General features: G+C 38.5%; 1 protein-coding gene across 2 annotated transcripts in view; it reads right to left on the bottom strand.

Moving 5' to 3' along the window:
• UBE2H (ubiquitin conjugating enzyme E2 H) overlaps positions 1-26064 on the bottom strand; it is a 101268-nt gene that overhangs the window by 14707 nt on the left and 60497 nt on the right. For both annotated transcript variants that reach the window (XM_027101940.1, XM_027101941.1), the window contains exons 4-5: positions 11867-11906; positions 10506-10558 (exon numbers count right to left, since the gene is read on the bottom strand). In XM_027101940.1, the coding sequence (XP_026957741.1) occupies positions 10506-10558; positions 11867-11906 (93 nt within the window). The remainder of the gene's footprint in view (positions 1-10505; positions 10559-11866; positions 11907-26064) is intronic.

Genomic DNA, 26064 nt, shown 5'->3' with positions numbered 1-26064 from the left:
CAAAGAAATATCTCTCAAACATGCAGATGTGCACAAAATCTTCTTTCAAGATAAATATTCTAGCAGAAGAGACATAAACCATAAACCAAGAATGAAATAAAGATACTCATCTTTGGAAAAATCCATCATAATAAAAATTTTTCCCCCTAGAATTGTTAATAATATAAAACATCTATCAGTTCCAAAGTCTTTTAAAAAACACTGACCTTCCACTTTTTGGAAGGGAGAGAACCAGACATGGATCACACAATCTAGAGATTACAGTCAGTGCCCCCATTACTGGATACCTTAATTTTTTTTTTTTTTGCGGTACGCGGGCCTCTCACTGTTGTGGCCTCTCCCATTGCAGAGCACAGGCTCCGGACGTGCAGGCTCAGCGGCCATGGCTCACGGGCCCAGCCGCTCCGCGGCATGTGGGATCTTCCCGGACCAGGGCACGAACCCGTGGTCCCCTGCACTGGCAGGCGGACTCTCAACCACTGCACCACCAGGGAAGCCCTGGATACCTTAATTTTTAAAGAAAGTCCCAAGAACCCTGATAAGTATGGTCTATCATGAGCAAACAGCTCTTACTTTTGCCTTGGACTAAATCAGCACTTACCAAAATGCAGTCCATTAGGACTGATTCTTCAACCTGATCTTACAGTATTAATGTTAACAATATTACAACACTCATAGTTCAGCTTAGGCACATAAACTAATGATTTATATCCATATTTAATTTTTAAAAACACTCAAATTATACTTATCTCTCATCAAAAGCAGCATTTACCCCACTCAGTCTACAGCAATGGTTCTTGGGCAAGTCTAGGTCCTGGTTGTTCGTCCATTAAAATTACCCACAGGGTTTTTCAAAATATGCATACCTACCCCAGGGTTTCTGATTTAGGATTGGTTAGCATCTGCATGTTTGTGATACGTGTGCAGAAATGCACTGCCTACTCTACACACTCCTAACCCCAGAGACCAAATGGGAAGAGCTATGTGCTTGTGGGTTCTCTAGCTCAAGAAAATGTTTAGGTCTTGACAGCTAAGCTGCTGAAGAGGCTCTAATTTAGTAGCCCTCCCTGACCCTTTCATTGTCCTTTTTCTGCACACTGCTGTCACCATCATTCACTCCAGGTGGAGGTATTCCAAACTATAGGTAGGAAAGCAGGTCTCTTCCTCTCTGCATCTCAATTTCTTCATCTGCAAAAAGAGAATACTGCAGCTCCTTACAAGAAGAAATACACATTTCTAAAAATGACTATAAAATAGGCTTCAAACTACATCAAAGGACTAAAATATTAATACAAATATGCCATCTTCTCAGAAGAAATTACAGCTACCTGTATCCCTCAAGGAATACTTATTAATAATTAAAATGAGTCACCCACACAAAAATGCACCAATTCTTTTTTTTTTTTTGTCTGTGTCGGGTCTTCGTTGCTGTGCGCGGGCTTTCTCTAGTTGTGGCAAGCGGGGGGCTACTCTTCATTGCAGTGCGCGGGCTTCTCATTGCAGTGGCTTCTCTCATTGTGGAGCATGGGCTCTAGGCACGTGGGCTTCAGTAGTTGCGGCACTCGGGCTCAGTAGTTGTGGCTCGCGGGCTCTAGAACGCAGGCTCAGTAGTTGTGGCGCATGGGCTTAGTTGCTCCGTGGCATGTGGGATCTTCCCGGACCAGGGGTCGAACCCGTGTCCCCTGCATTGGCAGGCGGATTCTCAACCACTGTGCCATCAAGGACACCCTGCACCAATTCCTAAAGTAAAGCCACCCTACTCCAGGTGACTCACAAAAAGATGGGTACATGGCTTAAAAGAGAAGACACTTAGGAGGGGATGAATCACATATCTCATGTTTTATTCTTGGCTGTTTATGAACCAGTGACCATAAGTTATTTCTTCTTCCTCTATTTCCTTTGAACATTAAAATGGAAACCTTTGTAAAGCATACTGCTATCTTCAGGTTAAAACCCTGTGGATGCCAAAGCTTGATTTGGTCAGCCCCATCAGGAACCACAATTACCAAGCCAGCAGTCCTCTCAGAGACTTGAACTTGCATAATCTTTGTTTGTTTTTCAGATTTAACACCCCAAATGCTGTGACTCAGGAAACACCACCATGGTACAGCACAGTCACGGCCAGGTACCACCAGCCATCATAGCCCTTCTCCCTTCTCCAATGCCACCTATCCTTCCCCCCTTTTCTCACCCCACTCCTTGTTCCCCAGATGTCCGAGGCCCTGGGTTCCTTCTTTTTAAAGCCAAACAAACAAAAAACATACAAAAAAACTTGTTTGGAAAGACATCAGCCACTTGCTCAGCAATGTGAATTCTGTGGTCTTTGTAATACAGAGTGTATTTTATACTCTTACTCCAGGAAGCTCATCATCTCACAATTTTAAAGAAATAAGTCTATGCTGATAACTAGCAAATCCTTCTAATTGGTCCTTTACATTTCTGGTCTTAAACATGCCTAAAATTATTTCCCTGAACACCTATTCCTTTCTCCTAAAACCTAGATCGACGGCTCCAAACCTCCGGAAGGACCTTGGTTAGGCTTTCCTCCTTTATTCCATGTACTCAGTCAATTTCCCAGACTCACTATTAATCCTAGTGAAATGCCTCTAGTTCCTCTTCTGTTTCCACTGGCATGTAACTACATCAAGCCCAATGTATCTTTCTAGACCTGGATTAGGACAACCATCTCTGGATGGCCTTCCAGCCTCCAAACTCTTACCTTTGGAAGCAGAGAACACTTCCTTAAAACACTCAGGTCATTGCCCATCAAGAGCAAGTTCCTTTTCTTTTCCTACAAAACTTCGTACTCCAGAAGCATGCTATCCAAACAAACTTACATTTTTCTGACCTTCTCCCTCCTGGAGGACTCCTGGCTTCCAAAGCTCGGAATCACTGAGTTAGCCATGACTCCTTAAGGTATTTAACTGTTTTGTAATTCAATAGGGAGCAGGGCTAAAAGGAGAGGAAGAAAGGAAAAGTCCTGCTCACAATCAGTGAGGTAAAAAGCTGGGTAAAAACCCACAAGAAGTAGATTCTAGTGAACCAGAACCAATGACTGCGACCTCCTCTTTCCATGGCTTTTGGCCATTATAGTTGAAGCTGATGGCTAAATAAGTTGAGATCACCTGGGAATTAAAACCATGTTATCCGGGGCTTCCCTGGTGGCACAGTGGTTGAGAATCCGCCTGCCAATGCAGGGGACACAGGTTTGATCCCTGGTCCAGGAAGATCCCAGATGCCGCGGAGCAACTCAGCTTGTGCGCCACAACTACTGAGCCTGTGCTCTAGAGCCCGTGAACCACAACTACTGAGCCCACGTGACACAACTACTGAAGCCTGTGCACCTAGAGCCCGTGCTCCATAACAAGAGAAGCCACCGCAATGAGAAGCCCGCGCACCGCAACAAAGAGTAGCCCCTGCTCTCCGCAACTAGAGAAAGCCCGCGCGCAGCAACCAAGACTCAACTCAGCCAAAAATACAATAATTTTAAAAAAACCAAACAAACCCATGCTATCCTTGATTTGCTAGAGAAAATCATCAGCTGACCTTTCAAAATCCCATTGATTGACTTTGCTCATCTTATAAGGAACTGTAATTAATTCATCATATTGCTAAGCAAGCCATGAATTTATAGTTACATGTTCAAAATAAAAACAATCATAGAATTCCATTTCATTTGCTCAAGGTTTTTTTTTTTTTGTCCTTTTTTTTGGGGGGGGTGGTATCTAACTATATGTATGAAAACACACTGACATATATGTGGTCAAAGTTTACAAGACTGAAAGAGGACAAATAAAATTTCCAGATTTCTTCAGGTTATCTAAGAATTTTGGGTTAATTAATAGATCTTTACTTTTCTACTCTTGTCAGCTCTTAAGAAGTTGCACTATTAATGATGAATTTGAGTCTTTTACTTTAATTTTCTTCTGCTTGTAGTCTGTGAATACTAAACACAGTGTAATTCTACCCCCTAAAAGGAGGAGGAGCCAGAAACCTATACCTCTCTTCAGCTGGAGGATCAGCATTGCATATAGTCAAGCAGTTGTTATGTATGAAAGACTGAGTAAGCAGTGGGCCCTAAAAGGTGACAGACATCCCCTAGAGGAAAACCTCAATAAAGCCAATTAGGAGGAATGCCTTCAGATAGGCAGGTAGATTTGAAAAAAGAAATGGCCTTGAGATTAAATATTCTCTTACTAGCTGTTTGAGGGCACACATGTGGCAAGCTGAAGCAGACCACCACAAAGACTTGTGTGGTGCTGTGACACAGAACCAGCTGGCCACTGAATGCTAACATGTTTTAATGGAATAATACATACAGCAAACCAGTATCCCAGATGACATATTCAAGAATGTGTCCAATCACTTAACTGAGAGGGTCTTCTGTGTGGATAAAATATACAAAGGGTGTGAAACTCATTAGATGTACACGTGATCTCGTGTTAGTCCATGCGGATCTTTTAAAGATAGAATAAAGTCTCATGAAGAGGGTCATGCATGCAAAAAACAAAACTCTTCTCTCCTCACACCTCTTAAAAAAGAGAGAGAGCAATCAGCAGGAATTAATAAGAATCAGCAAACACTTGAAGAATTTTTGCAATATTCCTGAGAGATATACTTAATCTCACTACACTACCATTACACTTTTTTAAGTATTCCAAGCTAAAAATAGGTATTCCTGTTATATGTGGGAAACAGCAATGTCAAAGACATAGGGTACTAATTAAAACTTGGTGGAATACCAGATATATCCTAACTGCCAGATCACCAGGTCACCAACCAGAGGTGTGTAGTTTTATAACACGGAACGTTTTAAAGCATTCCACTGTCTTAGAAAATCATCTTCCATCCATTGCCTAATTGCAACTCCCTCTCCACAATGTATTTAAACCGTAGAGATCTGCAGAAGGAAATGAATGCTACTACATAGATCAGAATGAAGAAAACAGACTTTTGTTCACCAAAAAACATTCCCCTTGTTGCCATGTCGATCTCAAAACACTTCCCACCTTACTTAGGTGTTCTTGAGAGGTCAATTCATCCTGGTTTAAACCTGGTATGACCCTGCTTACCTTAAAAGATTGCAAGCTAAAACACGGTAGTAGGATTTGTTATTACCCTTCTAGAAATGAGGGCAGTTAATGTATAATTAGCTAGTTGGGTATTCTTACAGTCATACTAAAATTCATTATTAAAGTTTTAAATTACTAGGCAATAATTTAGTTTGTCTTTAATGTCAGAAAAGAACAAGATAACTTCATGCAATTATAAGATAAATGACCATGCATGGGGAAAGACTTTACCTAGACACAGTGATCACAAGCAAATGAAGACAAAACAAATCCATAAAATCACAATGGAGCCCTGAAGCTACAGCCCCAAAGAAAGAAAAACATGGCTGTGGCTGTCTTTCAGGACCATAGCCTGGCTCATATCCCACGATCCACAAAGCCTGGACCACTCCATGGTTCTAATGCTGACTGTCAGTGAATGTGGTGTTTTTAACGAATTTCTGCTAGGTTGTTCAACCCAAGAAAGCCCCATTTTTCTATGTATAGCTAATTAAACTCCTGGGGCACATGCCAACACCAAATCTAAATATTTACAAGCAGACAAAGGAGGTGGATCATGGAGCTAGCATTGTGGAAACCATCAAATCCCAAACTCAGCATATTTCTTCTTTATCTACTACAGCTGACCTTTCTCCATAGTACTAGAAAGAAACTGCTCTACCTGGGTCTGTCTAGGAGACTCATAATGACATCCAGCTGTTCCAAAAGCAGGATGATGTTTGTGATTCCAGCATGGATGGATCAATACTGAGTTCTCAAGCCTGTTGAAACAGTGGTTGCTGGCCACTCAATCATCCATGCAGATAGATAAATGTATCTCTTATCTCTGCAACTATACTAAAATGTCTAGAAACATAGCTAGCAAACACTCATGCAGCATAAAGCATTATTTTAAGATAAAGTTACCCTCAGCCAAAATTTGAGTTGTTTGGAAAGATTCACAGGCTACCTGACTGAAAAGAGGTATGTAATAACAATGTACTTCCAACATGAAAAGGCTTAAATTCATTTAGCCGCTTAAAATCATTAGGTTACAGCATAGTACTATTAAGTAAATTTATGATTTAAAATTTTTCTAAATGCCTAGTAAAAAGAAGCACTGTTTCTCCTAATTCTAATCCCAAAGTTCCTGAAGCATTCCTTTTGTTGTAGTCAAACTCATTTGTCTGTTACTGACCGCCCCCCCAAATGACTCTAGGGGAAATAATTTCCCAAATGTTGATTTTTCTCACCAGCAAAATAAGAGGACTATCCAGTCCATTGGCTAGCAACCCTAAAGGTGAGAATAAAATTATAAACTGCCCAATTTTATATGAAAATTGTCTTCTACATTACTTGTCCACAACTTAGTCCACAAATAAGTAATTTACCAAGTCAGTCGAGAAATGAGTGAAACGAAAGTCGGAGAGAGAAACACAATTTACGACGGTCAAGTATGCATGGCTCAGAATGGCGGGAGGGAAACTGAAGCTGTACTGCACTGAAGGTACCTGAGCTTCCAGGAGTGTGGGGTGAAAACACAACTATGGATAAAATATATTTGAGTAAAAAGGAAAACAGAAAACAAGCTACCTATGGCTTAATGAACTTTCCTTTCATCAGTCTTTAAAATTAGTTGTTTTTGAAATCGAAATCCAGATCCCCTTGGCTGAATTTTAAGTTTTCCAGAGCTTTTATCATTCCTGTCTGGAAGAGCACGAAGGGATGTAAAAAAAAAAAAAAAAAAAAGATGCCATCATACAGGAAGCCAAAATGAATCAATTCTGTGATGGCATCTGCTACTTTCCTTTTAATGTCACAAAGAGTAACAATAGTAACTTCAAACTCAATAGATAGCTTCATATTGATGACAAGCTTCTTTACAAAATTAACCACTATAATATGCTCTCTTTCAAGATTAAATATAAAATTTTAAATTACTGGGTGATTAAACTACAATTATACCAATTTTGAGCTTCTGAATGAACAAACTGCATGTACACTTGGCAAAGGAAAACAGGAGGAGAACAGAGGCAAGGAGTCAAATGGGCTGCCAGAAATCAATTTTCTTTTGTGGAGTTGGTGAGGGGTGGTGGAGGAATAAACATAAACATTGTTTATTATCAGGTTATGATGAGTATAAATCTGAATTTCATCTGGGAATTGCTGTTATAATAAAAATATGTATATCTATTGCACAGTACATGCATGCCCTGGGGCAAAGGTAATTGCAGGAAATTTCACAAGTAACTCCCTGCTCCTTACCATATTATATAGTAGAGTTGAAACAAGTTTTGGTTACCAAGCTAAGCCTTTTGCTTTTCAGTTGAATATCTGTGTTAACTTGCCAACTTTCTCCTATTAGTTGTTTCGTATTAAGTTAGATTTGTTTTTGTCTTTTGAACTAAAATTCAAGAATCACAGCAGGAAATTGAGTGATTCAAAATTCACCAATGACGAAACTAACCTTCAATGCCGGAGGGTTTAGCAGCTTGTAATAAAAATTCAGTTTAGATCTCAAGATCAGATAAGTCTAAAAGAAACTTCAAGGTCATCTAAACCAACCCTTTCTACCAGTACTTTCATATAGATTGTATTTACCTGCTCCTAAATCTTTCCATGAAAGAAATGTTGAATTTTCTTGAGGAATAGTTTGGACTTGAGAAAAATGTCAAAACAGTTTTCCCATGCTGAGTATAATTTTGACTATACTATAAAAATATTTTCTTCCTGCTTTCCTACACTTACCTGTTAGTGTGTTCATGTTCTTGTATTATGGAACACTTAGTGGTAACTTGTACACATGTAATACAGAAATCAAAATTCACTTTCATCAATGTGGTTTAATTCTTGTTACTTACTAAATGCTTTGCAAGGTAATACAAGAACATATTCTAACATTTTATAGATGTGATGAAACCTTAGTCACGTTGGCCTGTTGCTTGAAAGTCTATTCTGAACCTCATACACCTGCTGGCAGGAATGTTAACATGGTACCACCTGGGAAAATAGTTCCTCAAATGGTTAAACAAAGTCACCATATCTCCGAGCAATTCTACCCCCAGGTACATACCCAAGAGAAATGAAAACATATGTCCACAGAGAAACCTGTGCACAAATATTTATAGAGGCATTATTCATAATAGCTAAAAGGTGTAAACAACCCAAATGTCTATCATCTGACAAATAAAAATGATATCTGTAGACCAGAGTATTATTTGGCCATAAAAAGGAATGAAGTACTGATACATGCTACAACATAGATGAATCTTGAAAACATTATATGAAGTAAAAAAGTTAGTTACAAAACACCACATATCGTATAATTCCATTTACAAGAAATGTCCAGAATAGGCAAATCTATACAAACAACAAGAAGGTTGGTTATTGCCTAGGGCTGGGGGATGGGGCTGGGAAATGAGGGGATGATAGCTAAAGGGTACAGGGTTTCCTTTTGAGGTGATAAAAATATTCTATGATAACAATGTGGGAATGGTTGTAAATAACTGTGAATATACTAAAAACTATCATCAAATTACACTCTTTAAATGGGTGTATTTTATGTATGTGAGTTATAATTCAATAAAACTGTTATTTAAAAAAAATCTGTTCTGAGATGTGAGGTACTTGACAATCAGCAAACCTCTTCCACAAAGCTCTTCTGGTCAGTAGTAAAAGAATTAGTTAAACTAAAGTCCAATTTACTTTATTGTCATTGGAACCAGCTTGCAGCATTTAGTTATGTATATTTCTACAATGTGAATGCAGTTTAAGAAAATACATTATTACATCAGATATTCCAGGCAACCTGCCACAAGACATTTTTACCGAAAAACCATCTTAAAAGGAATCCCTTTAACCAACCTCAGTGTATATGTCCTTTCTTGTTGCCTCATCTCCTTATAAGCTGCTGTTTCCCTAAAACTCTCATGTTAAACAGTACTGGGCATGATTAATTCACTTATTAATTCAACAAATATGTGAACCCTCATTGTACATGGGCTACTGCTTTAGGCACTTGTACATATGTACACGCACACATGCACGCATGCGCACACATGAGACAAAGTCCCTGATCTTGTGGAGCTTACAATCTGACAGGACAAGATAAACAATAAATAAATTTTAAGGTTTTTAAAGAGGGTGCTGTGCTATGGAGGGGCGTTATTTCAGATCAAGTGGCCAGGAAATGAGGCTTCTCTAAGGAAGCATGTTTGAGATGATAAAAGAAGGTGCCAGCTACACAAAGATCAGGGAGGATAACTCCAGGCAGAGGAAATAACTCTTGAAGGAATTAGGAGGAGGAAAAAAAAAAAAAAAGGATTAACTGTGTGCTGCTGGTGACCAACCTCTGTGATTCTTATCACCATCCTAGTACAAACAAGGTGACTTGCAGATGGTGGCTGGAATAAGGGGTCTTATGTACCTTAAGACCGCTAAAAGGTCTCACAACTCTCCAACAAGGGGAGGCCGTCTCTAGGTAACCCCAGCCTGAAGTGATCTTTCCCGCTCTGCACCTCTCAGCAAGTGTTTGTTGTCTGTACCACTCATTCTTACAAACACATTGGTGCGAGGCACCGTGCTAGGAGTGCCAGGACTTAAACACAAATCAGACCAGCACCCTGACAGCCCTTAGGGCAGGAAATAATCCAGTAGCACAGAAAATGTAGGCACAGACAACAAACACAAGGTAGAAAGTAAAAGCAGGCCACAAAAAAAGAGCTATAAAATTTAGGCATGTCCAGAGATTACTTCCAGCTGGAGCATCAGGGGAAGCTTCACGAGGTGGGTGCACGAGAGGAGGGAGAGTCTGTGAAGCCTGAGAACTTGGACATGTGGGGAGAACAGATTGATTTGTTGTATCCCTAATAAACTTTAAATATATTTAAAAATACTTTTAGCTCCCCAAGCAAGTTACAAGGCCTGATAAGGCTTCTCTCTCTCTGTGATCTCAATTTACATGCTGATTCGCTGTAAGAGATCATATGTCAATTTCAGCACTGAAGGTAAGGCTAAATTATTCTTTGCTTCATAACAAAGTTTTCACCTTTGAAACAGATGATGATCCCCCAAACCTCTTAATACACCATCTCATTTCAAAGGGACATTCCTAAGAGTTTTTCCAAAACTAAAAGGCATTACAGATAAACATGTATACAATGTGCTTCAGAATAACACATATATAAAATGTCTGCGTATGTATTTGTGTGTCTGCATATGTGTAACACTGTACATTAATTTCAGAATCTTACAAGATAATTTCAAACTTCCACTACTAAACCAAAGTCTGTACTCATGAGAAAACGTTTTTTTCACTGATTAAACTTTCCCACCGGCTTTCAAAATCCTTTCCCATTCCCAACAAAACATTTTAAACCAGAGAAGAAAATCCAAGCAACATTTTTTTAGGCAGTGTCTCAACATCTCTAAAAAATATTCCATGGCCAAACTCACCATACAGAGCTGTCCAAGTTTGATTAATTACATCTAGACACACAGTTCCTGACCTGAAACAGATGGAAAGAATGGCATTTTTTAAAAAATTAGAAAGTTAGCTGCATGTATTTGGCAACTAGTTTAATCATCAGGAAAAATATTTTTAATAGATTAAAAAAAAAAACCCAAAGAATCCCAATTGGGGAAAACATGATGAGGAGCAGAATATACACAAAGTCTTGTGTCTACTTACAGATTGAAAGGGAAAACCAGTAACTATACAATGGAGAAACCAGACAACACCTTAACCATGTGATGAGAATTACCATTGGTTATCAGGGCAGACAAACTTGTGTGCCTCCAAAAAGGATACCCTGAGGAGGACACAATCTCACTTTTTGGTCTTCTGGCCTTAAGAGCATACTCTGAACCTAATTATAAGGAAAAATCAGACAAACCCAAACTAAGGGACAGTATGAAATAACTGGTCTTTATTCCTTAAAAATGTCAATTTTATAAAAAGCTGAGGAATGGTTTCAGATTGAAGTAGTTTAAAGAAACATGACAACTAAATGCAGTAGATGATACTGGACTGGATCCTTTAATGAATGAAAAAAAAAAGTGCTAAAAAGTCCATTACCAGAATATGGCAGTAGATGAAAAAGTACTGCATTAATATGTAATTCCTGAATCTGACAACTATACTGCAGTTACATAAGAGAACATCCTTGTTAAGATGACTGATACATGAAAGTATTAAAGGACCATGGGGCATGATGTATATATGTACATACAACCTCTCAGAGTTCAGAATACTTCATATGTATGCACGTGTGTGCGTGTGTGTAATATCAAAATTTAGTGCCATGACAAGGAAAAACTGCAGGACAAATAATATTCTAAATAGCACTGGAAGTATAAAATAGGAGGCACCGATATCACATTTTAAAATATCACTAATAAAATATTAGAAGGAAAGAAAGGGATAATTAAGATTCATTAACTGTTTGCTTTACTCTCAAGGACTGAGAAATACTTTAAGGGCTGAAAATAATATAATCTGTACACTGAAGACAGATCTCTGGACAGTGTCTATACAAAGAGAACAGAGATATGGAATATTACAAATATTAGCTGGATATCAAGGGAAATGAAAGATCCATTCATGACAGTGGAAAAAACCAAGGAGTCCAATAGTGGACCCTGAACTAAGGTGGAATATTGTAGTCCTGGATTCTATAATGGAAGTGACCATTCTTACAGTCCGATCTGTTGTTAAAATCCAAAAAGATAATTGAGGTTTTTTTAATAACAGAGAGATGAACTCTAACCAAGAGCAGCTGCTGCTAAGATTTAAACATTTTTAAACAGTTACTTACGCTTCATCAATGTTGGGATGGAAAATTTTATTCATGAATCCTGTAAAAAGAGATGTTAATTAGCAGCAAAAAGTATCCAGAGAACAATTAGTTTAAAAGTATTTCAGTACGGAAACAATTTCAGTATTAGGATAACTCATTACTTTCAATCTTAGATCTTTGGTTACTGGTAAGACTATATTCTCCTGAATGTGTCAATTACTTAAAATACATCAGAGTTCTACTAATCAAATGAGCAAACTCTGAGAGCAATGCAGCTTCTAATACAAAATAATCATTACAAGAAATTATTTTCTGAGCTATGAAGGTACTTGCCAAGAAAATTTATAGTACTAAATGGTTTATAACTAGTGCCATGATAAAAGTTAAGAAAGCTACTCTGACTTTCCTCCCCAAAGTTTTATTGTTCAATCACTAAATGTGGAGGTTCTGCATTTGAACTTCTCCTTCCGAAGCTCAGTTACTCGTATCATTGTGCTACACCGTGTGCGGAACATGAATGAAGCTGCTGAAATGCTAAAGAAGTACTGCTTCCAAACCGCAAAGGATTTCATAAGAACAGTGACCAAAGTATTTCCTTTAACTTTAGTCTACTCATTCCAGGAAACCCAGTTTTGATTAAAATTGGGGCAACCAAGAAATTAGGCAAGGTGTTTAAAAAAATTCTGTAAGATGGCTGTTATCTGTCAGGGATTCAAATTTTTTGATTTATTCCTAGAAAAACAAGTATGTATAGACTTTTAAACAAATATATTGATATTTAAATTCCAAAAAGAAATTATTTTCTAACTCAAAACCAGTGAGTTAATCAGTTTGTATACAAGCAAATGACAGTATTCTAAAGCAGAGATCCACTGTCAAAGCCCTCATTTTGTCATCCTTATCGCCTTACTTCCTTTTTTAAATTTAATTTTATTTATTTATTTTTTGGCTGTGCCACACGGCATGCGGGATCTTAGTTCCCTGACTAGGGACTGAACCCGTGCCCCCTGCGATGCAAGCACGGAGTCTTAAGCACTGGACCGCCAGGGAAGTCCCCTTACTTCCTTTTTAGACTTCCTTATTCCGTACCCTCCTTTCAATAAATTGAAGTTCCTTATTAAGTGGCTATCACCACGTCCCAATCCCACCCTCCCTCACCCCACCCCCACCTTACATGTTCTCTTTCATTCATTCAAAATATATCTGGTCAACATCTATGTGTCAGGCACTGTGCTTATTTAGGGTACAAAACCAAATAAAGACAGTACTCTATTCTCGAGGAGGTCACTGGAGCAATGGGACAAGACACACAAAGAAATAATGCAGTGTGCAAAAAGAGGCGACAGGGGGCTTCCCTGGTGGCGCAGTGGTTGAGAATCTGCCTGCTAATGCAGGGGACAAGGGTTTGAGCCCTGGTCTGGGAAGATCCCACATGCTGCGGAGCAACTAGGCCCGTGAGCCACAACTACTGAGCCTGCGCGTCTGGAGCGTGTGCTCCACAAGAAGAGAGGCCGCAATAGTGAGAGGCCTGCGCATCACGATGAAGAGTGGCCCCCGCTTGCCACAACGAGAGAAAGCCCTCGCACAGAAATGAAGACCCAACACAGCCAAAAAAAAAAAAAAAAAAAAAAAAAGCCAAACATTTTGAAGCCCTTAAAAAAAAAAAAAGAGGTGACAGGGGAAGCATGTATGAGGAGAGGAAGATGTCAGGAAAGATGCAGACAAGTGGCATCAAAGGAAGATCCTCAAGGATGAGGTGTGACAGAGGTCATCTCCGAAAAGCTAAGAAACTTCTCTAAACTTAGAAAACGGGGATGAGACTATATGAAATCCCAGACATTCCAATCCTCACGTGCTCTAGCCACTCCAAGTACTAATCATGCTTCCAATTTTTGTTTTTTAATCTTTTGTGTTGAAATAGCTTAATGTTTTATTTACTACTATCAAGAGAGCCCATGCAACGTTTAAATTACTCTGACGCAAAAAGATTTGTGTCCAATTACCATTTCACATTCATTTTTCATTCAAGATGTTTCAAAGTCTAGATGTACAAGGTATGTGTTTATGAGGCGATTATACTAAGCCAATTGAAATGTTCATGCCTTAACGTTAAGAGAAAAAAAAGCAGAATAAAAATTCTATCGAACCTTAGAAAAACACTAATACATGTGTCCAAGAAGGCCTACGAGGATATCTGTTGCGGCAGTGTTTATAAAAGCCAAGAACCAAGTTCAACCCCATCAACAAGGGATGGGAGAGACTGTAGTACATCCTTATACTGGGAGTCCTATACAGCCAAGGTAGTGAACTAGGTCAGTATGTATAGAGCCAAAGCTGAGGGGAAACAAAAAAGTTGCAGGATGATATATTTACAGCATGATACCATTTACATAAACTAAAACAAAGCAACACTACATATTCTCTATGGTAACGAGTACAGAAAACTGTATTGGACCAACATATACCAAATTTATAAGAGTATTTTAGTGAGGGTGCAGGGTCAAGGTCATGGTGGGAATAGGTAACAGAATGAGGAATGGTGATTAAAGATGAATTTATCTGTAAAACTATATTCCTTTAAAAAAGAGCTAGCTCTTGCTTCGGCAGCTCACATACTAAAAAGATATATGTGCTTGTGTATTATTTGCCCTGGTATTTTAAAAAGTGTGCACATAGATAAAAAACTGGTAACAAATATGTACAAATATCAACAGTGCTTAGTTCTTAGTGGTGGGGATATTTTCTCCGTTATCCTTTTTAAACCAGCCCCACCCCATACCAGAAGTAGGATCGCAGCAATGGAAATGGGTTAGAAGGAATGAAGCTTCAGAAAACTAAAAAGAGAATCATCATATGATCCAGCAATCCCACTCCTGAGCATACACCCAGACAAAACTATAATTCAAAAAGATACATGCACCCTTATGTTCACAGCAGCACTATTCACAAGACATGGCAACAACCTAAATGTCCACCGACAGATGAATGAATAAAGATGTAGTACATATATACAATAGACTACTACTCAGCCATAAAAAAAAACAAAATAATGCCATTTGCATCAATGTGAATGCAACTAGAGATTATCATACTAAGTGAAGTAAGTCTGAAAGAAAGAATACAATACAAATGAACCCATCTACGAAGCAGAAACAGAATCATGGATGTAGAGAACAAGCTGGTGGCTGCCGAGGGGGTTGGGGGAGGGATGGAGTGGGAGGTTGGGGTGAGCAGATGTAAGCTATTACATACAGGATGGATAAACAACAAGGTCCTACTGTATAGCACAGGGAACTATAGTCAATATCCTATGATAAACCATAATGGAAAAGAATATGAAAAAAGAATGTATATACGTATAACTCAATCACTTTGCTGTAGAGCAGAAATTAACACAACACTGTAAATCAACTATACTTCAACAAAAAATTAAAAAAATAAAAGAATGAAGCTTCAATAATTTGATGTCACAGGGAACCTCAAAGGTATAAGTCAAGGAAATAGCTATGGTGAAAAAAGCTTTAAATGTTTATCAAAACTGTCTCTGAAAGATTAAGGTTCCTGCCTCCCTCCTTGTACAAGGTCTGGAGATTACATTTGGAATCAATATAGTTTCCACACTGTTTTCAATTTAATCTAGATTTTGGCTTGGTTGACTCCAAGACTATATAAGAAAGAGGGCCAAAAAGGGCTTAGTAAACATATTCTTTAGTAATAAATGGGTTGAAGCCCAGTCCCCAGTGCCCCTGATAAATATAAAACCCCATCTGAGCTCTGAGGTGGAGAGCAGAATCGGACTGGAAAGAGAAAAGTACTAATAGGGATTTGGCTTCTAGTCCCAACTCTGCTATTAACTGCAGGCCTTGATCAGGTCACTATACTTCTGTGGGTCTGCTTCTTTACCTGCAAAGAGAAACAGCTGGGCTACATGACCTCCAAAACCTCCACTCTTATTCTGTTTGTAAAAGGACCATCAGCTCTAAAATCTGGGATTTAATAACAATGGCCAGACCTCTGAGAACAGAGGACTTAAGGGGAAATGGCCAATGGTTAAGTCCATAAAGGAAATTAATTCTGTGAGGCACATTTTTAGGTACATAAGTATTCTGGAGAATATAATACAAAGTTACTAACATGCTAAAATACCACAAAGAGACACAAAATCCACTGACTATTCCAAAGTAGGCAGAAATGGAGTTTATAAACTTGCCATTGAGCAACAAGCACAACCAGACCATTTCTACTAAAAAACAATTTCCACACTACAATCATCTCTTCCTATACCAGGCTTTTTCTATTGTTAGAAAAATACCCAACGCAAATAAATGGAAAGGGGTAGATTTATCTATATCTGTGTGTGTGTGTATATATATATATATATATATATATATATATATATATATCTCCTTTAAATTTGTCCTTGGACAAGCTGTGGGCCGCATTTCTGGCAAAGCTATTTACATTCTGGATAATGATGGCAACAATGGAACTTCTGCACAAGGAGGGGAGGAGAGAAAGAACAGGCTAGGATTTCAGAGAAGGAACATTCTCAGGACTGAGTGTGTTTGCCCTGGCATGTTTTCCTTCCTCTTGGCAATGCTATCACCACATTAATGAATTTGTCTGCAACAAGAGAATTTTCCCAACACTTGTTTCCATTTGACCAGGAACTATTTTGAAGATATTTTAAGAGAACATATTTTGAAAACTGCTTTTATGGAAACATGATAAGTGGAAGCAGCAAGTCACATTTAATCCATATGATTTAAGATTTTTTTCACTACCAGACATTTTCTAATGATAACATTTCAGTGATTTGATCAGATAAAATTCAAAACTCCTTTGTTTAAATTTTTGGGACAATTATTCTCTGGCATGGATCAAGCATTTATAAAAAAGGGGGACAACAGGTACAAAGGTTTAGCTAAAAATCTTACCACCTCTGTCCTCTGTCTTTTATCAGAAGGGAATCAGGAGATTTATAATTCTGGAGGAGGAATCCAAACCATGCTTAGTTGATGAAAAACTACATATCTTAGAAAACAAGAGCACAGATTATTAAAATAGAAAAATATGCCATGCTTTTGCTTGTTCCACTCCAATACTCAATTGCTCTAGAATAACAAATCTCTTGACCCATAGGCTAATAAAGAGAGAAAGTAAATAACGCTGTGCCGAGTCATGCTGAAAACTGTTTTTTATTTCAGACTGTTTCTGTGTCCAATCCCAGGAGGGGATCTATACAAAGTTGTACACTTTCGAATAACTGATATTGGGGTCAATATGTACATGAAAGAGGCAAAAAATAATTATACTTCCGTCTTTGTTCCATTTACAAGTGGGGATATTTTTAGTGATCAAATTTGTGGATACAATGAAATACCTAAGGGCCAGTCATCTATCCAGAAATTTCATCCAGAATAATCTTGAAGAAATGAGGTCAAACAAGGTGACACATGAAACAAGGTAAATCCACCCTAAGGTAATAGGGTGAAAAGCACAAAAGGCAAAAATGAAAACTTTATCCCAGAGATAAAATGAACCTGGACTGCAGATGGTTGAGGCAGCTGTGGCTGATATGATTTAATTATAAGCTTATGAATTCCTGTGAGAAAACAGTAAATAAATATATTTAATTACTCTGATATTCTATCTTCAGGACAAATACCCACATAAAGTAGACCATTCAGAATGAAACTGATTAATTCTCTATTTTTAAAGTAGATATAATTATTTAAAATATATTTATTAAAGATTAAATCCTATCTCTCCTAGAAGTATCTCAGACTATAAATTTTTTAAGGGCAATAACTTGGATCTCGATTCCAAGCATGCAGGAGGTGATCAGAGTTAGGGTGTTCCAGATAAAAAGGGGTGGGGATGCTGCCAGCTTCACTGGTGACAGCTATACTGCCAGCTTTGTGCATTAGTGCACTCTCAGATAGATTTTCATCTTACCTCAGACAGCCAGGCCCAGCCCGTGGCAGCCTGCACCCAGGCAGAAGTCTCTTCCGAGAGCTGAGCCTTTCCTACTCAGGAGAGATGGACCTGGGCCGGTCTCTTCTTGGGTGAGGAACCAAGCAAGGAGCTCACTCTCATTGCCCTGTGTCATGGGAACTTCTGAACTGATCCTGTGTGTGTTCAGGAGATCTAAACTCAACAAGGGGTCCTCTTTTCTGTTTCTTCCTTTCTCTCTGATAATATGGAGTCTGAGGAATGGGCTGGATGGATAAGAAAAGTTCATTTATTCATTTATAACTAAGAAAAGGTGAAGTGTTATCCTTCAACAGTGTAACTCTTCTACCAACCTAGCAGATTACCAAAGCCTGCAGCCTTAAATCTACTCTCCTGCACATCCAATTTTGGAAGACTGTAATCTCTTTCCTATCTCCATAGTTTATCTTTCTCTCTCCTGGTCATTCATATAACCACACTGTCTGAATCAGGCAGGATTTATTTTCATGGTCAGAGGCAGCAGAGTATGGACAGAACACACTGGACTTGAAATTTCGAGACCTAATTTCAAGTCTCTGCCACTGTTACTACACAAAGTCATGGTTAAAAGATCAGGCTCCAGTCAGACTGCCTAAGTTCCACTTAGACCTACTGTATCTCTTTGCCTTTCTGTCTCCTTATTCATAAAGCTGGGTTAAATAATGGTATCCACATATCACAGGACTGTCACCAAGATTTAAGGAATATATATGCACAGCATGTGACCAGTAACTCATGAGCTCAGGCAAGTAATTTCATCTCACTTTTCTCATCCTAAAAATGAAAATATCTGCCCCTACATATCCATCTCTTAATCCTTTAGCAATTGTCAAGAGCATTAGAAGGTATTTTGATTATGGGATATTAGTTTTTTTTTTAATAACCCTATCACACTGGAAATGGCAAATACAGTTACTCTAATATTTACTATTAAAAAGATTGTTCTGATTGTATTTGGCATATGGAAAAAACACTGGACTGGAAGCTAGAAGGCAGACTCTGCAACTAATTAGTAATAATATATCTCCGCCTTCCTGAGTCTCATTTTTACAATCCTTCAAATAACGGAACAGGATGATATAATCTCCAAAGTTCCTTCTAGCAATATGGTTTTCACCAACACCAAGAATATGAACAAATCTTGAACTGTGTGAACAAGCTTTTCCAAGGGAACTAAGATATTACTCTTATTTGTTTTTAAAAGAATTTCAGTTTAACTAAAGAAAAATGAAGCTAAGAATATGTTTTCATTATAACACCAATCCTAAAGGGAAAATGAATTTTATGCCCAGAAGATGTCAGAATAACCAACCAGCTCAAAAGCTAGAGGAACTAAAGTTCAAGTAGGAACTAACCTAAACAGCAAGTTAGGTGGAACTTTTATACAGCAAATGGGAAGATTATATAATAATGAATTGCCAAAGGCAGAATTAAAACTGACATAAGCCAGCTTCAAGAAGGAAATGCACAAACCTTCTCACAGAAGCAAGCATGTGCAAAAGCAAGGTTACCCCTTAGAGGTGGCCTGGGGAAGGGAAATCAAAGCCGACTATTATTTTTACTCTGGCTATACAGCAAGATGAAGCTGAATAAATTTAGATATTACAAACTGCTAACAACAGGTTTTTCATTGACAGGGCCAATTTGACTACTGACTTCTTCCATCATTGAGAACTTCAGCACCTAAGCCAAGTCTCTCCCCCACCAACTCCTGTCATTTTTAGTGACATTATTACCTACATAGACCACCCTCCTCACACCCTGGGGCCTCTCAGTTCTCTAAGCTTCTTCTTAATGATCTTTCCTCAGTTCTATCTCATTCACACTCCCAGGACATGCCTTGAAGTCTGGCATCCCTACAAATAGCTTCACTTCCAAAATCACAAATTCAGACATACCCTCTCCCACTACGGTCTCCTATCCTTGTCAAAGAGCTTCCCACCCCATGAACAATTCTTTCACCTGTGAACTCTAATCCACTCACCCTCCCTCTTTATTCCTACCTACCACCCTCTTATTTTCATGTCTTCCCCTAACTAGGTTTAAGAGTTATCACCATCATCACTCTCTGGCAATTCTCTGCAAATCCCCTGCCCTCTCCCCTCCAAAATACCCATCTACAACTGGAGAAAACCAATCATTCACAATTCTTGGACTTGAGGATGTCTCTAAATAGGCATTCACTCATTATTCACTAACTCACTCAACAGATATTCTTCCGCAGAACAGGCAATGTATAAAGCCTGGAGGTGGGGAGACGGATTTTTAGTAAAACAGACCCAGGAACTGCCTTCATGGAGTTTATATCTATTGGGTTGGCAGGGAGGAGAGATGTAAGTAAACAAATGTATCAATTTTAAAAAGTATGCTCTATAACAACTTTTGTGGATTCAACATCCCCTATAATTTTCCTCTCTTCTTTCTCTAGTAGCTTGCTCCCCCATTCTCCAATGACTTGGACATTTTACCATTATTCTGCAAATCTCCCATTCCCTTTGCCCCTCCATTTCTCACTTTGACTTAATAGCCCTGCCCATTTTTTTGGGAAAATGGGTGCCAATTGGCAGGATCCCTCATCATCCCCAACAAAATCCAGCCGCCCACATGCTAATTTTTCCTGCCTCAACAGCTTGCTCAAATGCTCATGTTCATGGTCTTCTCAAGCACCAGTCTTCTATTTGTGTTCTGATCTTGTCCCTTGCTACAGTGTCAAAGGCATTGCTCCTTTAATTCTCCTCCTGACGTCCAACATCACCAAGCTTTCCCTCTCTTCTAGACAACTCCCTGCAAGGAGCAAAATCTTCTATTCAAGAAATAAAAAGTAAAGCCTTCCTTTTATCTTCCTCTAGGTAACAGCCTCATTTGTATGCTTTCCTCTATATAGATAGGTTTCTTCAAGTAATGTGTATCTATTGGGTTGGCCAAAAAGTTCATTCGGTTAGTGAATAATTGTTCAATAAAAGTATTGGTGAAAATAAAAAATGTGTCTTTTATTTTTTACTTAAAACCGAACAAATTTTTTGGCCAACCCAATACACCAGAGTTTTCAACCTTGGCACCTTGATCCAAACCACCAGTATCTCTACTCTTTCCCCACAACAGCAGAGTGATCACTGAACCTGTTTAAAACGTTGCAATGATTTTTTTTCCATTACATTAAGAATATAACTCAACCATTTAACCTGGCCAGCGAAGCTCTTCAGGACCTCGCCCTGCCTACCACCTGGACCGCTTCTCATATCTCACACTCTCGACCCAGCCTCCCAGCCTCATCTCTCTTCCCTGAGCATGCAAAGCTCCTGCCTCGGGGTCTTTGTCTTCACAATTTCTTCTGCCTAAAATGCTCTCAATCCCTGACCTTGGAGGATCAGGGCTGGCTTTTTTCCCCTTTTCATTTAAACCTCAGCTTAAATTTACTTTGTCAGAGAAGCCCTTCCTGAATACCTAATCTAAGATAGCTATCATGTCAATTCTATCACATCAGTTCTCTGCATAAAGCTATCAGACATTTAAAATTTTGTTTTATCTCCCCCTCCCATCATCACAAAAGGATTTAAGGGTGAAGGGAGCAATTTGTTCACTTCTGTATCCCTAGCACCTAGAATAATGCCCTGCACACAGCTGGTATCTGATAAATTTGTGGAGCTGATTAGAAGACCTGATGCAAGATGTATCCATTTTATGAGAAAGCAGGTTGTGCCTCAGCTGCTAGACATAATCTTTTCAAAAATCTATCCTGAAAAATCTCATTTTCAGAACTCCAGTAAAAGGAGAGCTTTTAACAATGGCTTACATTCTCATAGCATTATCTAAAAAAATTTTTTTAGGAAACTTTTCTACTAGAATGTAACTGAAATAGGAACTAAATTCAAACCCAAGGTTGCAAAAGTAGAGAAGTATATAGGTGATCTTAATGGAATTTGCTTCCTCAGTCTAAGAATTCATTCTATTTGTGGAAATATAGTGGTTCAAGTAGTCTTTGTTAAATGACTGACCCCAAACCTCTCATGCATGACACACTCCTCTCTACTCCCAATCCTGGTCTACTCCTGACTAAGCAGGGCTCAGTTAAGTTACTCACAATAGTTCCTGAGGGAGTAATTGTACAATATTTCCAGCTAGGAAGACACAAAGTAAATGGTAAATATTCTAAACTCTACAGTTAGTCATACCATATGTTATAAAACTCCATTCCAAAAATACTGTGAGGTAATTTCTGGCCATAGTGAAATAAAAAATGTATTATGCCAGAAGAGTCTGTGAATCTGCCAATGAAAAAGGTGAAAACATTTCCTTTAATCACTGGCACAAGTAAAAAGAATATGGTGCACTGAATATCAGAATATCTTTTAATTAAAAACTGGTGGCAGATTGGGAAATTTAGAAGGAACTCAGACAGGTTATCTAGTCTAGTTTCCTTTGGAAAAGAATGACCTAAAACCATTCTATTTAGATGACAGTCTGACCTAATTGTAAAGGCCACTGGTATAGCTCAAAATACCATTCTAATTTTTGTTATTGTCCATGACTCTTTCATTTTGTTTCTATTTACTCAAATGGACTTGGCTAGCTCTTGTCATATGCTATTGACATCAATTACACTGAAGAATGAGCTTGGGTTTTTCCCTGGCCATTCTATCAACATTCGGCAAACACATTAAGTGGTCTCTCCAGAATCTTGTTCTCAACCATTCCTCTTACACAGTCAGCTTTGGTATCATCAAATTACAGTCCAGACACACATAGCATATAGCCTGCTCCTGAGAGGGTCCTCCTCACTGTTAATATGGAGATACACACAGGCAGTATTTCAAAAGTGAGTTTCTAGACTTGTTAGCTGGCTCTTACAAAAGAGTTTTCTATTTTAAAAAAGTATAAATGGTGACAGAGTTCCCAGGCTGGTCTTAAGGCTATCTACAAAAGATTCTAAAATACTCTATAGTTCTATCTGAAATTAGTAGAATACATGTCTATTAATATACTAGTCAGTAGACATTTAAAAATAAGATTAAATGACAACTTTAAAATTTTCTGTTGAATGCTAGTGTTTAAGTAAAATAAGTAGATCTGATGGAGACTACTGTAGATCTTGAAGGGAACTTTTCAAGGTACTTTCAAGACCTTTAGAGCAGGGGTCCCCAACACCCCCGCCATGGACTGCTAGCGGCCTGTTAGGAACTGGGCCATACGGCAAGAGGTGAGCGGCGGGCGGGTGAGCGGAGCTTCAGCTGCCACTCCCCATCGCCTGCGTTACCGCCTGAACCACCCAAGCCCCCACGCCCCCCGCGGAAAAATTGTCTTCCACAGATCCAGTCCCTGGTGCCAAAAAGGTTGGGGACCGCTGCTTTAGAGGCTGAAAAGCTTAAATTTAATATTGTATGTTGTATTTTATCAGAAGACATAATTTTACCCTCTTGGGTGAGGTTTTTCCAAAGTATTACTGTTACTGGATTTCCCTGGTGGCGCAGTGGTTAAGGATCCACCTGCCAATGCAGGGGACACAGGTTCGATCCCTGGTCCGGGAAGATCCCACACGCCACGGAGCAACTAAGCCTGTGCGCCACAACTACTGAGCCTGCGCTCTAGAGCCCGCGAGCCACAACTACTGGAGCCCACGAGCCACAACTACTGAAGCCCGTGTGCCTAGAGCCCGTGCTCCGCAACAAGAGAAGCCACTGCAATGAGAAGCCCATGCAACGCAACGAAGAGTAGCCCCTGAGTGACTCAATGAAGACCCAACGCAGCCAAAAAATAAATAAAATTTAAAAAATAAAAATAAATAAAAATAAAAATTCTGCCTGTTGAAAATAAGAGAACAGATTCTCCCCTCCCCTTCTGTTAAAAAAAAAAAAGTATTACTGTTATTATTAGCTGTAAACGGGAGCCTTCTTGGTTCATATGAAGAGAAAAATGGAACAAAGGGAAACACAAGTGGAGGAGTCAGACTGAAAAAAGAAGCAGATAAGAATTGCTCAAGTAACAAGGGAAGGGAAAAGGGAAAGGAAGAAAAGGAGTGTAGAATAGCTATACTTAAAGGTTTATTCCAAGATGGAGTAAACTAAACTGTAAGCAGAGAAACAAAGGAAATAGTAGGTACACTTACACGCACAAATAATTAAAACTGAAGGTAAAAAAGAAAGGAGGGTGGTGGGAAACATGGGGGCCAACAGGCCCTTAGCAAGCTACCAGGTAAGAATTCTGGCCAAGGATTGCTTGGTGGCTTTCTAGAACAAAACACAGGAAAAGCATAGACTCAGACAAAGATGTAGACAGGACACTCAAAAGACATGCACTTGCCATATGTTTTTAAATATTTACTTTTATAATAAAAGGGAACTTACTGCAGAATATTTGGGAATTACAGAAAAATGGTTTTAATTCCCTTAACAGCCATGGATAACTATAGCCAGTATTTGGCATTCATACTTGGAATTTGCGTGGAAAAAATTATTGTTACACTATATAATGTTATACATTTTCCTGTGTGTTCCATTATTTATTTATTTATTCATTCATTTATTTTTTGGCCGCACTGCACGTGTGACTTACAAAATCTTAGTTCCCTGACCAGGGATTGAACCCAGGTCCCTGGAAGCGACAGTGCCAAGTCCTAACCACTGGTTGGCCAGGGAATTCCCTCCTATGTGTTCCTTTAAAGATGGTGTTAAAATATGAGTAATCGTTGTGAAACATTTTGTCCATTAAAATGTACCACAATTTAACTACTTTATTATCAACTGGGTGATTTAGGTTGCTTCCAACTTTTAAGTTTTAAAAATAACACTGCAATTTACATACTCTTGTATATAAATCTTAGTGTACACCTCTGGGTATTTCCTTATTTTAAGTAAAATCACTCAAAGGATACAAAATTTTATCAGTATATACTGTTAGGTTGGCTACATCATAACTTTGCCAACAATGTTTAACCTGCCAATTTGATAAGTCATATATTCTCTTATTTTTTTAATCTGCATTCTTTGGATTAGACACAAAACCATTTGTATCCTATGCTTATCGATTATTTTTAATTTTTATAAAAAATTGCTCCATGTGACCTCTGTATATATGAGATCACTCATTTTTATTTCCCCACACAGCAACTGCAAGTCTTATCTTTGATGGATAAAAGCTCTTCCTTAGTAGATGAGCACACGTGTAACGACTGAAAACTGTGAATCTGGAGAAGTATGGAATATGGCAGTCTCTGTAGAAACTCCTCTGCATATAACATAATCTTCATGGGCTGGGCATTACTTCAGTTTTGAAAGAGTATTTGTAAAGTCCTTACGTTCACCTTCACATCTCTGAAGCTTTGTAAAGACCATTCTCAATATGTGAAATACAATTCTTGTAAAAGCCTATCTCCTCCATATACTCTTTCTTCCTCACCTGAGCTGCTAATTCACACTTCTCCTAAAAAGCAAGGAAATGCTGTCACTAAAGCAAATGCAGTATTTTGTATGTGTTGACTTTTTCCTCCCAACTAGTGAAAGCCTTACACAGCCTTCCTAACTATTGGGTAGAATGCCATATATCATGTATTCTGAGTATTTAATACATTGGTCAATATCAAACATGCAGAGTTCATTTAATTCCATTATCTCATTTTCTAGAAGAGGAAACAACAGTTCTGATAAGTATCATTCTCACAGTCAAGGAGAATCAGGGCCAGAACCATTCTTTCCCACTCTTTCCTGAACCAGTCCACTGACCAATCACATTCGCCTAACTACACAGTGACACACCCAGCAGCACTGCTAGCATTCTAGGAATGTTTCTGAATGAAAAAGATAAAAGTCTGTACTTTCAAATAAATCAGAACTTAAAGATTCAAATATAATTTACATCAAAGCAGTCTCTCTGGAAAACAATGCAAATATTTCAATGACATTACAATTGATTAAAGGAGTTTTATAATTTCCTTTTGACAGAGCCCATAGGGCCAGTTTAAAAGAAAACATAATCCTTAAACTTAAGTCACTTTCACAACCATATTTCATTTTAGATTTCAACTGATGTTACTTTGTTTTCAATTCATCTTATTCTCTAGAATTAAATGACCTTTAGCCATTTCAAAAAATTTATATCCAGCTTCAAAGCATCAAGATTTGCCATCACTCATGATATTCAAAGAGAATGTAAAATTCCAAAAGATGAGCTTAAGATGTTTGGAACAATGATGGCATTGTAAGAGTAAGCTCATAACTTCCCCAGGAGTC

The sequence above is a fragment of the Aethalodelphis obliquidens genome, unplaced genomic scaffold, assembly GCF_003676395.1.
Source record: "Aethalodelphis obliquidens isolate GAN/ISIS:26980383/991018 unplaced genomic scaffold, ASM367639v1 scaffold5, whole genome shotgun sequence".
In the NCBI taxonomy this organism is placed as follows: domain Eukaryota; kingdom Metazoa; phylum Chordata; class Mammalia; order Artiodactyla; family Delphinidae; genus Aethalodelphis; species Aethalodelphis obliquidens.
This window is presented reverse-complemented; position numbering and strand designations above follow the sequence as displayed.